The 12989-nt window shown below is 40.8% G+C and overlaps 1 protein-coding gene across 7 annotated transcripts in view; it reads right to left on the bottom strand.

Annotated features, from left to right (window-relative positions):
• EPHA5 (EPH receptor A5) overlaps window positions 1–12989 on the bottom strand; it is a 305046-nt gene that overhangs the window by 47230 nt on the left and 244827 nt on the right. For 6 of the 7 annotated variants that reach the window (XM_019534208.1, XM_019534206.1, XM_019534211.1 and 3 more), the window contains one exon: window positions 8756–8821. The exons of the other annotated variant lie outside the window; for it this stretch is intronic. In XM_019534208.1, coding sequence (XP_019389753.1) covers window positions 8756–8821 — 66 coding nt within the window. The remainder of the gene's footprint in view (window positions 1–8755; window positions 8822–12989) is intronic. 7 annotated transcript variants of the gene reach the window in all.

Raw genomic sequence — 12989 nt, 5'->3', positions numbered from 1 at the left:
CTGAAAGTTCCAAGCGACAGGATAAAACACTAAGGGAAATAAGGGCAAGAAAGCTTGGAGAAGGGTAGATGCATGAAGGAAGAAGGTTGAAAAGATCATAGAAACAAACATAAGGAGAATGAAAAAAAGAAACAATGCAAAGTTAGGGGTGAAATATTGGTAAGAGACAGTATGGTAGGAGGGAGCAAAGAGTGAGGAGGCTAGGAAGTGACTCAACCAATCATTGGTAAACAACAATGCCACCCTTGCCAAGGAACTGTAACATAAGAAAGAGAAGCCAGCACTGGGCATAGATGGGAAACTGGTAACAAGGCAGGAGGCCCTCAGCGAAATGTAACACCTGTTGATTGCTAGAAAATGACATTTAAAGGTTAGAGGTTTTGTTTTAGAAATAGGCTTGTAAGTAGAGTAGATATGTATTAGAGCAATGGTCCAGGGGAACAGCAAGGGTTAATTAGTTTCTAAAGCCTGTTTCCAACAAAGTTTCACAGCCTTTAAGGCAGACACCGTGTCTGAGACCAATGGACAAGTGGGCATACACATCCTGGGAAAATCGTGTAGTAAAGTGCTCCCTGAAAACCCATAACAAAGAAAACGGATGCTTCACCTTTGGGATTTGGTCACAGCGACCACCTGCAAACCACCTGGGATTTCCGGTTTTGGTGGATGGACCAAATTAGGAGGCCGGGCATACCCGAATTAAAGACATCAGTAAATGACTAAATGAAGATGTGTGCATGTGGTGGGTTTGAGAAACAAGGAATTATGCTGACAGGACAGAATGTGGACAGCATGATGACTACAGGGAAACCAATCAACAGTACCCAGAAATGAAGAGTCATCAGGAGAGAAAGATTACAAAAGGAGGGATTTCAGAGAGATCTCAGAGCAGCAAAAGGTCCCGGAGGGGGGGATCTTGAGGCCACCATAGACAGGGTGTACCACCAACCCATCTCACCCCACCCCACTGGCAAGGGTGGGCCTTAGCCTTTGACCTCCAAGACTGATGACATTCAAGAAAGAATCACAGAGTGAAGCTTGCATACTAGCCAGGTGTACCTTTCCTCTGTGAACCCTGGAACTGTTAGATAAGTAGAATCTGGGGGTTATTTTGTTTGTTTTTCCTGTATTACTCTTATCTGCTACCAGTGGGCACATCTACACATTCATAAATGCACCTTAGACCCTGTGCATTCAGTTTAGTATGTCCTTAATAAAGCACTAATTAAATGTGCAGTGCCTAAAGTTACTGCACAGTAGTACTAGTGCACAGTTATTTAGTGATGCTTACTGAGCATTAGCCTAATAAGTGTGCAGTATGCTATTAGCACAGTTTTTGCTATATATGACATGCTACTGTCCAGTGTTATTAGCCTAATGCGCAGTACATGTCTCATGTAGATGTGCCCATTATGTTTCAATAACATTTGCCTGTTATCAAATGGAAGAATTTGTGGTCATTCTGAGGGTTTGAGTCCACCTGGCATAAGGTATCTAGGTCATAAACCCAGTGCCAACACATATGACATGGAGTCTACACAGAAGGGTGCACTGACCTAGCATGCTAAATCTGTTGTTATTAGTAATACCAGGAGGCACTTCTGGGGGTAAGGGGTCATTATACCTATACCCCACATAATGTGTGGAATAAGCTAGGTGGGAGGAGCAGCCCTGGCTATGTGTGCCTAGGGTAGTGGCATCTCTTGGATGGGACAGAAGCCTTCCTTCTCGGTGTTATGGCTATGCTGATAGTGACTATGAGCTGAGCTCTTTGGGCATTTTTACACATTCTGCGGGAGATGTTGGGGGGCACTTTTAATTAAAAGCATCTGAGCGTCATGTGTATCAGTGTCCCTGGGGCTGAAAAATGGTGGTGGGTGCTTTGAACTAAAATTCACAGAATGAGCTTTAATTCAAAGCACCCCACTACCATTTTTCAGTGCAGAGATGCCAATACATGTGATGCCAGAGTCTGCTGAAGCATGTTTCTTCCTGTGCTCCAGCAGACTCGATATCTCAATTTATATATCTCCACAGACTTGATTTTATATATATATATATATCTCCACACTAATCCTGGATTCATTTGGCATCTTTCAAAAGTTATTCACAATTAATAATTTGTGTTTTTTCTTGAGATTCAAGAATTGTAAGTATTCCATGTTAATATTCCATATATACCACACCCACCCTTCATTTATTCAGTGCAGAGGTGTATAACTAGAGCTTCTGTTGGAGAATTATGAGACTTTGACTTTGTCCTCAACAGTTCTGCTGGTCTCACCCAAGGTATCCTAAAAGTCCTTTGGAAATCTTACAGAATCCACTGTTTCAGGGAGCAGTGCCAAACACTGAGAGAGAGATACTCAGAAGGCAATGCAAATATAATATTATATGAGGCAAAACTTCAGTGGTCCTTAAATCAAAACTGCTTGGCTAGCACAATGATGCTGACCTCTTTGTTGAACTAGCAACATTCAACTTTCAAGTGTAGGCTTTTGTTCAATAGGGAAACTAAAAGACTCTTGCATTCCTTGCATGGGCATCTTCAGTCAGTGAGCAAATTCCTGGCTTTACAGAGATTTTTATGCATGAAGATACCAGGTAGAACTGGCTAAAGGGCTCTTCACTTCCAGCTAACACAGAAAGTGTAAACTTTTCAGGGAAAACCAATCACTCAAATCACTGATTCCTAACTGCACATTTTCTGGAAATCAAAATCTGAGAACTACCCAAAATGAAATATTTTCATCCTCTAGGACTGTTGTTTGGGGTCAGAATATTTTAAAGCAAAATAGACACCTTCCTTGAAATTTTGTGTTTAAGCCAAATTCCAATTGTCCATTAAAAAAATCTACAGAAAATTTTCAGTGAGTCCTACTTCCACCCAATGTATGTTGGCAAACTTCTTCTGTTTACCTTTTAAAGCAAACATTTGTATCCCTTTTTCAAAGTTGAAGTACATCATCTGTAAATAGTATTTCCTAACATTAGCTTCCTTACTAAATTATTCTCATGAAGATTTAATTGTGTAGATACCTCCTCTAGAACTAGAAAAATGGAATCTTCAGTCACATATACACAGTGATCCAAGAATACCTTAATTCAAAATTATTAACATTTTACTACCTACAGATAGATTCAAAGGGCCAATATGAATGAGTCATTTTTGATGCTGGCCATCTCTAGAGCTCTATAACACATACAGCAGCATGTCACATTAGCATATAAAATCAGGTTCTGGAACCCCCCATTGCACCATTAAACCATGGTTCAACAAGATGCACCAAGTTAAACTGCAGCTGCCAGAGACTGGTTCTCGAGCAGGGGTTCAGCATCACTAACAAAGCATTTGAGGAAACCTGTCTATTATTATCTTCTGTATTTTACAACTGCACCATCTTAGAGATACAGGCAATAAATATGCCCCGTTGGGCTTAAAATGTACCTCTCTTCCCTTCTGGATATTTAACCAGTCTGACAAAATAAGAGGCAAACTGTTTCTCTTTTTTTCTTTTCTTATGCTCTTCCCAACCTTAAATTTAATATCTGTATGTGTGTGTGTGAATGTATATAATTTAAATTTAGATATAATTTGTCATATGACATGGCTTACTCAATATGACCGATTCTTTCCCAGATATGTGTTATTACTGGCAGGTAAAGTATCCAAATGTTCTGTTTTAAAAGACTTTTAAATGAAAAAAAAGTGTCATTTTGTGGTATAATCAAGTTTAACAGGCACATTTAATTCTAACATTTATGGAAAAGGCTGTAAAACAAAGTTGCCTGGTGGACATTCATCCTCACAGTTTAATGAGCACTGTAGAAAATATTGATTTTGTATAACTTCTCTGTATTGCTTATAGTGAATTGGGCTACATACTCAATGGATGTAACTTACTAAAGCTCCTGAATTTATGCTGATTTTTACTTGGGAAGGATCCAGACCAGATTCTTTATACTGAAGCCACAGACCCCCCTCACCTGCCTCCTACCCCCAGCATAAGACCATATCTGTAGGTCCCATGACATTAAAAAAATAAAACTCAAACTTCAGTGTTTTCCAATACAAATATGAGAGAAATGAATTCATATTTTAAATATTCTTATGGCATCATGTGTGATATAAAACCGAGTTGCAGATTTACCAAGCAGCTTGTAAAATATTTACAGAGCAGATTATGAAAAGTGCAGCTGTAAAATGGTCCTTATGCAGGTTTATAAAATATCAAAATGGATTGGTGAAAAAATCCTACTGGGGACAAGTAAGTTTGACCATGAATGCATGCTACCTATAATAACCTAACTCACTTGACAAGGGACAGAAGAGAAACATGATCCAGATGTCAAGAAATGAATGACAAAGGCTTGCCCTTCTTGGATGGACAGGGACACTTGACCCCTGCCCTTCTGCTTTACAATGTCCCACAAGCCAATGCTGATCTTCACCTTGCCATGCACTGCTGGTACTATCAATGATAAAGCACATGGCTTCATCCAACCAAAAAGGCATATGGTGAACAAATCGTGGAAGGAAGTCTGCTCATCCTGGCCTTGACATTGTGGGCACTGTGGACATGATCCAAACCTAACTAGAGTCAATGGGTAGTCTCTCAATGATGTCCACACAACTGGATCTGGGGGTCTATGGCCTTGTATAAAGCATGTGGGCCTAAGTCCTCAACAGCAAATATTTAAAGAGGTGCCCTAAACCCTTGCTGAAATCTACCCATTTCCCTAATATTTCAGCCCACAGCTGAACAAGAGTGGGTACCCTCCCCTACTTACGGTAAAAAGGCTATTTAAATGCTTTGTTGAATCAAGGCCTCATTATAATCATTTTCTGTCCAACGTATCGCTTTTAAGGGTTCATGAAGCTTCATTAGCCAGGACAGTGTGGTTCAGGTTGCTGCCATTTTCAGCAGTGGGGCAGCTAAATATGAAGGTAGAGGAAAAGCCCCCAAAACTCATTGAGGATGTTGTAGAGGGTATGCCCATCTTTATAGCAGCCTCATGAGCATCTCTACCCAGTGGCTAGTTACCCTAGCAAACACTCCATTGTCTGAATTGCATACTCCCTCAGCTGCTTTTACATTGAAAGGAGCTTTCCATCCTCTCATCCACTTTCCCCCTTTCTGGCAGTTTTTTCTCTGCCTTAGAATTAGCTCCCATAGTGAGTTGTTTTCTTACAGTTGGCCAAATCCTCAGCTGATATACACTGGTGTGGCACATCCCCAGTCAGAATCTGGCCCATTAGGTTTATTTAAAAAACTCCTCCTCGTGCTTTTTGGAAAGTACATCAACTGAGATACTTAGGTCAGAAGAGGAAATTTGTCCTAGTTTGTCTAGGAGGTGGTTTGATTGTAGGACTAAGAAATCTGACTTTGGCTATATTCATTGAAAGATCAGATAAAACATCTCCCTTAAAGAGAATAGTTGTTTTAAACAAGGGGTAGGTTTCCTCACCTTTTTACTGAATCAGCCTAGAATCATTTGCAAACTTCAGTGAAAATAACTGCAATTGTCCCAGGGATGCACACAGCTGCTCACCATTGCAAACTCACTCTTTCTCAGCAGCTTTCCCACATCAACTGTCCCATTCTCTACTATCCTCTCCTGTATTTGACCTCAGAATGACTTGGAAGTCTTATAAGGGAAATTTTGAAAATACCGGAGTGGTATTTTTAACTTTGATTCTTGCTCTCACTAGTCCTCTGCTTTCCTAAATCATGGAAAAAACAATTAAAGATAATTTAAACAAGAAACAGATTCCTCCTCCTCCTTGCAGGAAGCTGCCTCTGAAGTGATCTCTAAATCTCTTTAAAGAGCCTGTCTTGCCTGTCTTTCTTTCCTGTAATGCACTCAAAAGCATCTATACTTTGAAGCACTTCTGCCATCTTCTGTATTCAAGAACAGCAGCTTCCTTCTCTACTCTCCTCTCTGTAGGGAGGCTGTAAACCTGAGGATGATTTAGAGAAAACACTTTTCAAAGCTGCAAGTTGTTCTCCCTTCTCTGTGGAGAAAGAAGTCTTGTACTTTTTTTTTTTTTTTTTTAGCTGTGCACTCATGTGCTTTGGTAAATTAAGATGATTGTGAGCATTCTCTTTTCCTAGCCCTCAGCACGTTAGGTGTTCTTAAACAGGCCTGCTTAGCTTTCCATTATTGCCAACCCCTTAATTTTATGCCTCAATGAGGAATTCAAGGTATATGACACCAAATTGCAACATCTATGTTTCTGGTACGTTGGTCCTAAAAGGCAACAGAACTATCATGAGTCTTTATTTTGATAATCATTACAAAATGTACAAGAAAACATTTTGGCAGCTGAACACTGTAGGTTGAGCTGTCTAATTTAGTACTGCCAATCCAACATATTCAGCAAGCATGACTCAGGTCACCAAAAATCATGAGAGATTAGCTTTAAAAAAACAAAAAACAAAACCCCAAAACATTCCTAGTTTTGTTTTTTGGTTTTTTAAAATCCTTCTGCTCTCACGCTTTTTGGATTCCTGTCGGCAAGCTTTGCACTGTAAATAAAAACATAGATTATCGCATGGCTCCAAGGGCTGGGGCTTTAAGAAAAGAAAAAAAGAGAAAAAATTTCAAGAAAAAAATCCTGAAAATTGGCAACGGCACATTTCAGAAAGATAAAAATTACAGATGCTTTCTGTTTCTTGTAAACAGAACAGACTCGGTTCTTTCTTCAGATATACAGATTGTATTGCCATAAACAAGAATAACAGGCTTTGAAAGGAATATATAACAAGTATAACACCCCACTAAATATAAAAATCCCAGTGGTTTGAAAAGGCTGTAAAAACCCTCTTGTTACAAGGCCTGAGTCAATCCTTAATTACTGGGGCTTAAGAAGTTTTCCCATAGTTAGGGGACAGTTTATTCAAAAATTGCTTCCACAAGGCAGATGTTTCAGGCAACTGTCAGAGGTAGGACATGGCACTAGATGGCTTCTGGGTCTAATTTAGGTTGGCCACTGCTACATTCCACATAGGCTACAAAAAGACTTTTATCTTGAGATGGACCATTTAATCCTGAAACAAAGCGCAATCATTCAGGTGCCCATCTCCATTGTCTCAGGATAAATTCTAAAAAGGTTCATATGGTAATAAGTATGAGCAGTCTATTCTGGGACATTGCAAAGTATGCCTCCAGGTTATCCTAGGATTGCATCACTGAATCCATGGCAGAAAAACAGTGGGGCATTCAACCACTATTATTGGAAGGGTGATGTGGGTAAATGCCAATTGTATTATATTTTTGTTCTGGCACAAACACAGGCACAACTTGCCCAGGGACAAATGCAATTTCTGTTTTTCGCCACAGAAAGCGACAGTATAACTTAGCTGTCTTCGGTTAGGGGCCTTGGTGAGGACAGCTCAACAAATCTTCCATAGCTATGTTTAAAGTCTACAGGGTGAGGCCAAACATAAACAAAAACTGGGCATCTTAATTCTCTGTTCCAGTTATTTATATCCTGCAGTCTCAAAGAGACACTTCTTGGACGCGGCCAGACAAGTGCAGATGTGCAGTATGCAGTGCTGCAGACCCATCTGTAGTGCCGCACATAACACATGACACATACGGACATTCCCAGCACTGCTAATTTACAGCACAGGGGATGGTGGGTGGTGGTGACATTGGGAAATCCTCATGTGAAAAAAACTCTGTGCCTTAAAAAAGTGGGGAAGCACACAAGGCAACAGAGCGTGCCACTGGAAACTGGAGTCTGGCCAGCCAGAACCACGTTCTGGCTGCCATCCAGGCTCCATGCTGCCGGATTGCCACAGCTGCAGTCTCTGGAAGCACCCAGGATCCCACATAAGTCTGCTGGGGCCAGCCCAGGTGCTGGCCCCAGCCTCCCCTCCCCTACCTAGGGCAATGTGCCACACACCAGAGCATGCATACACAGGCATTTACTGGGAACAAGCAGCAGTGACAAGTGGGAAACCGCTTATGGGGACACAGCCTTTGAGTGTGATTTTGAGCCCCCATGCAAGCTCAGCCAACAGGGAGCTCCCTGCCCACACAGCCTTCAGCTGCTTCAGAGACCATGTCTCCTGCACAGTGATCCCAGTCTAACCCAAACAAGTCAATATAAATTAAAACCACCCCTCACTTTATTAGTTAGAAAGCATGCAAGAACATATAAGAAAGGAAACTGTTTATGCAACTCAGAGAAGGGCAGCATCAGAATTTCACAGCATGTGGCACAGACATCCAGCTCTCGGTTCAATGAAAGGCATGACCAATGTTGTCTTTCTAGCTGGAGCACATCATCATTAGTAGTGGCATGTCATTAGAGACAACAACATACATTTCACTTCACTGATATGCATGCTACGTGCCAAAAAGTCAGTGACCTTTGCACCTTTCTTTTGGACAATAATCCCCCTCCCCCTGCTCAGTGACAGGAAGCAGGATTTGATGCAGTGTCCAGCATGCAAGTTACATGATGTTTGGTTTTATTATGAGACATGACTTTTCTGGTGTGTTGTCTGGGTTGATCCATGATGGAGTAATATGTCAGATTTTCCACTGGGACCCTGCTCTTTTGGAGAAATACTCTGCTTCAGAAAATGCTATTTTCAGTTGTTGAGATAGACAAGTTGGGTGCAGAGGTCAGACAAGAAAGCAATTCTAGGCCAATACAAGAAAGGAAGAAAAAGGCAGACTTTGCACAGAAAACATGGAGGTAGGACACCAAATAGGAGCCAGAGTGGGTGAGAACACTGACCATATTAGGCTCGGATAGGCAACAGCACGCAGGGAAGAAGCCCACCCACAGCCATGATCGCAGCAACTGAAAAGCAAACAAAAAGGCCCAGGATAAGGTGTAAATCCCACTGCCCTAGTCATGCGCAAATACATTTGCAACATTTTCATATGATTTTTTTTTTCTTTACAGTATTTGGACCTCAGAATAGCAGGCTGCAAGGCTGCCATTGCAGGAGCTATGAGCCAGGAAAACCCCTTTGAGATACCATATGGCTCTGATGCAGCAAAACATTTAAGCATGTGCTTAACATTACTTACTTGAGTGAATCCACTAGAGTCAATGGGGTTACCCAAAACTTTTAAGTTAAACAAATGCTCAAGGACCGGATTTAAATCAGGTGTTGAAGTGATTGTTACTCAAATCATGTTCAGCAGAATAACTTTCTTAATTTAATCAATGCAGCATTTCAAAGGTGCACGAATTTGCACCCACGTTTTACAAACATCTATGTATATGAATGATATTATTCACTCACATTAACCTTAGTGGGACTCCTTATTTGAGCCAAGTTAGGCACATGTAATAAGTGTTTAAGGGATCAGGGCCTTAGCATGTGTGTGAGCAAATTTCTGGGGCAGCCTTTCTCCTCAGTAATTTGAATGCTATTCAAAGACCAGAAAACCACTCTGTGCCTGTGCACAGCTTATTTTCAGACCAGTGAGCCATTATTCTAGCCTAATCAGAGTATTAAATTTATCTGGCATTAGTACATTACTTGAACCTGGATGTAATTCTGAGTTCTCTTTATCCCTGTCATACCACCAACACAGAAGATTCCTTTTGTTACTAAACATCAAAATATAATGCAATAATTTAAGCTAGAAAACAATATAAGCCAGGAGAAACAGACATGGAGCCAGATCCTCAACTGGCATAAATTAATATAGTCTCACTGTTCCAGAAATGGCTGGTGTCCATTGGCTTAAAGTTGTGACTCACTGGGTGTGTCTACACGGGAATATTAATGTGATGCAATAAACTCTGGTGCACGCTGCACCACAGTTTATTGCTCCCAGATACTCATTTACATACGTGCCCAGGATTGCAGCATGGTGGCCAGGTCAAAGCAGCCCTGTCTGGCAGGGGGCCTGGGGTGTCAGCCTGCCAGCCCAGGGCTGCTCCCCTAGCTCAGAGTGCTACAGAGGGGCTGGATGGGGCATGATGGTGGTTCAGTGTGAGGCTAGCCAGCAGGCAGCACTAAAGCATCCTTGTGTCCCAGCCAGCTCGGGCAGCACCTACATGTGTGCTGCTGTGGAGTTTTTTACTCTGTAATTAAAAATACTATCCTTCTGTGGAGTAAATTATTTTCCTCCAGCCTAATAGGGGGCACACGCGTAGGCACATGCCATTTAGTGTGCAGCTAATTAGTTTACTGCGCAGTAAACATCTCATGTAAATGCATCCATTATTTCTCACAAAATCATCAGAGCATGCCCTTCTCTTTTCATTTCATTCCCTCTTTAGAGTTGTAAAGTATAAAATGTAAATACCTAAACACATAAAAAAGACAAACTATTTTGACAAAATTAACATTCTACAATTGCATTTAAGAGATGGTAATGCAAAATGACTTCAGGCATGGAGCAATTTACAGACGTATCTGCTCTATTATGTTCCTTCTTAAACCACAGCGTGGGGAAAAAAAGTCTCTCCATACTTCTTACAAATTTTCTATCAGCAAAACAACTTACACACATCCTATAAGAAGTGTTGCCAACTCATGTTATTTTATTGCAACACTTGCAATCGCAGGTGTTTCTGAATATACTAGTTGCTGGAGTCATCTGATTATGTGAGAGTCTCAGCTTTCATTGAATATATGATGTATATTTTATTTCTAGTAAGCTTTGAGCCCTTACAGTTGCAGAGAAAAGCTTGAAAACAAAAATGTCAAAAGATTCAAGAAACAGAAATCAAATAAAAAGAACACAGATGTTTAATGAATTTTGAAACAACCCTAACTTAGAAGTGTTGAATATGAGGTGTTGGCAATGTTGTATAAGATCTATTTAAATCAGTCCATTCTATGATGATTCTCTTTCTGTCTCACACATACACACACACACGTCCCTCTATTATGTTCTTTTTTATAATGGAAAATAAGACTCCATCCTGCAAGAGTCACTGGCCAGGCATTTTAAAACTGCTCAGCACCTAGAATCAAAGCTCTATTTTGAAAATAGGTTATTACCATCTCAGGCACCAAAAATGACAGAATTCTCAGAAACATAAGCATGCTGGGTATTGAGCTTTCAAATGAGGCCTGGACTTTCATTAGGTGCTTAGAGCTGAGCATTTTGGGGAAAAAATAGCCCAGAGTTACAAGGTCAGAGAAGTTAGTCAGGTATAAGTGAAGGCAGAATTTGCATCTCTTTTTAATGCAATTTGCATACAATAAAATTAATTATGTTTTTAGAACCACCCTGCACAAAATTAAGAACAAATCAAATACAAAAGACCTAAGACCAGACCTTAGTCCACATCTTAGGTATCTAACTGAAATTAGATGCCTAAGTGTTACTCTATTACTATTTGCTGAGGTTCCTCAATAATGCTTAATGCAAAAGATGGGTAAGCCCTCTTTCTTGATGTTTTGTGTGACAAACTGAAGGCTAAAATAATGGTGTATTACAAAACAAGACATATTTATAGTTTTCAGGAACTTAACAAGAATGGAATAGCTCACTTGGGGACATAAATCCACTTAGGCAGCTAATGGGTAGAACAGGATCCAGTATACAGATCTTACAGAAAACATATACTTTTCTTAAAAAAAGAATTAACTTTGAATCCCAGAAATCAGGGAGTATAAATGCCTCAACTAGGTAGTTAGCACCAAAAAAAGCTTTAGTACTAATAATGTTCCAATGCCTATTACCTTGGTGGTGAGGCAAATGAAAAACCCAACTATTATATAATAAATATAGATTAAAGTTTAAAAAGAGGCAAGATTCAAACACACCTGCATCACATCCTGCCCTGGAAGTCACTAACTATGGGCTTTGATAGACGGTAGGGGATAGAGCATAATGATGTGTTTCTCAACTCCAAGTAGAGTATTCTCAGTATGTAAACTGAGAGCCTAATAGCTTCTCAGGAGAGCTTAACAGCTATGGTAGAGTAAGAAACCATCCTTCAATAAAATATACCCAGGCCTCAACAAGATTTTACAATCTTCCATCACCCTGAATTCTATCTGGGACCAGCCCAAGAAGAGACACAAGTACAGGTGCTACACATCTGCTTAAGCAGGTGGATTGTTCAGGTTGACTTCACAAACTGATTTAGGGATGGCATATTGGTCCAGAGTCATGGGGTGAGGTGACCAAACAAGGGTCATCTGCACCTGTGCCAGGCTCAGCCCATCTCTATAGTTGGAGGCAATCAATATAAGGTGTCTAGTGACTGAGAGCCAGGCCTGCTGCTAGACATAACGAAGGGTGGCAAGTGGTCAGTCAGGATAGATGTAGGGGAGTGGGAGGTTTGAATGAAGCATGTGCTGCTAAGGACCTGGGGAGGAAAGACCCACAGGGACTAGAATTACCTGGAAGACTGGAGTCTGGGGAGAACATACTGAGCTTTCCCTCTGGAAGTAGAAGACTAAGAGTCAGATCCAGAGAAGGGTTTGGGTGCTAAAACAAAATTAGGGAATATTTTGGTGCTTACATCCAAAAACCCTGCTCTGTAGCTGTAGAAACTTGGAGACACTTAAATTCATGAAGTGCTTTCTTTTGGCCAACTGCTGTAACTTCCTCAGCCTAACAAAGGGTTTTTGAACCTGAAAGCTTGTTTAAATTTTTTTTTCCCAACCACTTAATTGGTCTAATAAAAGATATCAGATTCACCCAAGGAACTTGTCTTCTTTTGGCCCTGAAATTTCCTAAATATGCATGGGTCTGGTTGTTCTCCATGTACAAAACTGCTCCACTCCAAGCAGTAGCCACCTGACTACTGTTTAAGGTCCATAGGGATCCACAAACTAGGTGGAAAAGCTCATAATTCTCACAGAGGGGCCATTAGGGAAGCTCAGAGCACATCAATTCAAAAAAGGATGTGGAGAAGCTTGAGAGAGTCCAGAGGAGAGCCACGCGCATGATCAGAGGTCAGGAAAACAGACCTTACAACAACAGGCTGAGAGCCATGGGACTCTTCAGCCTGGAAAAGTGCAGGCTCAGGGGTGATCTGAAGGCCA

This window comes from Crocodylus porosus, unplaced genomic scaffold (genome assembly GCF_001723895.1).
Source record: "Crocodylus porosus isolate Cpor-Errol unplaced genomic scaffold, CroPor_comp1, whole genome shotgun sequence".
Taxonomy (NCBI): Eukaryota; Metazoa; Chordata; order Crocodylia; family Crocodylidae; genus Crocodylus; species Crocodylus porosus.
This window is presented reverse-complemented; position numbering and strand designations above follow the sequence as displayed.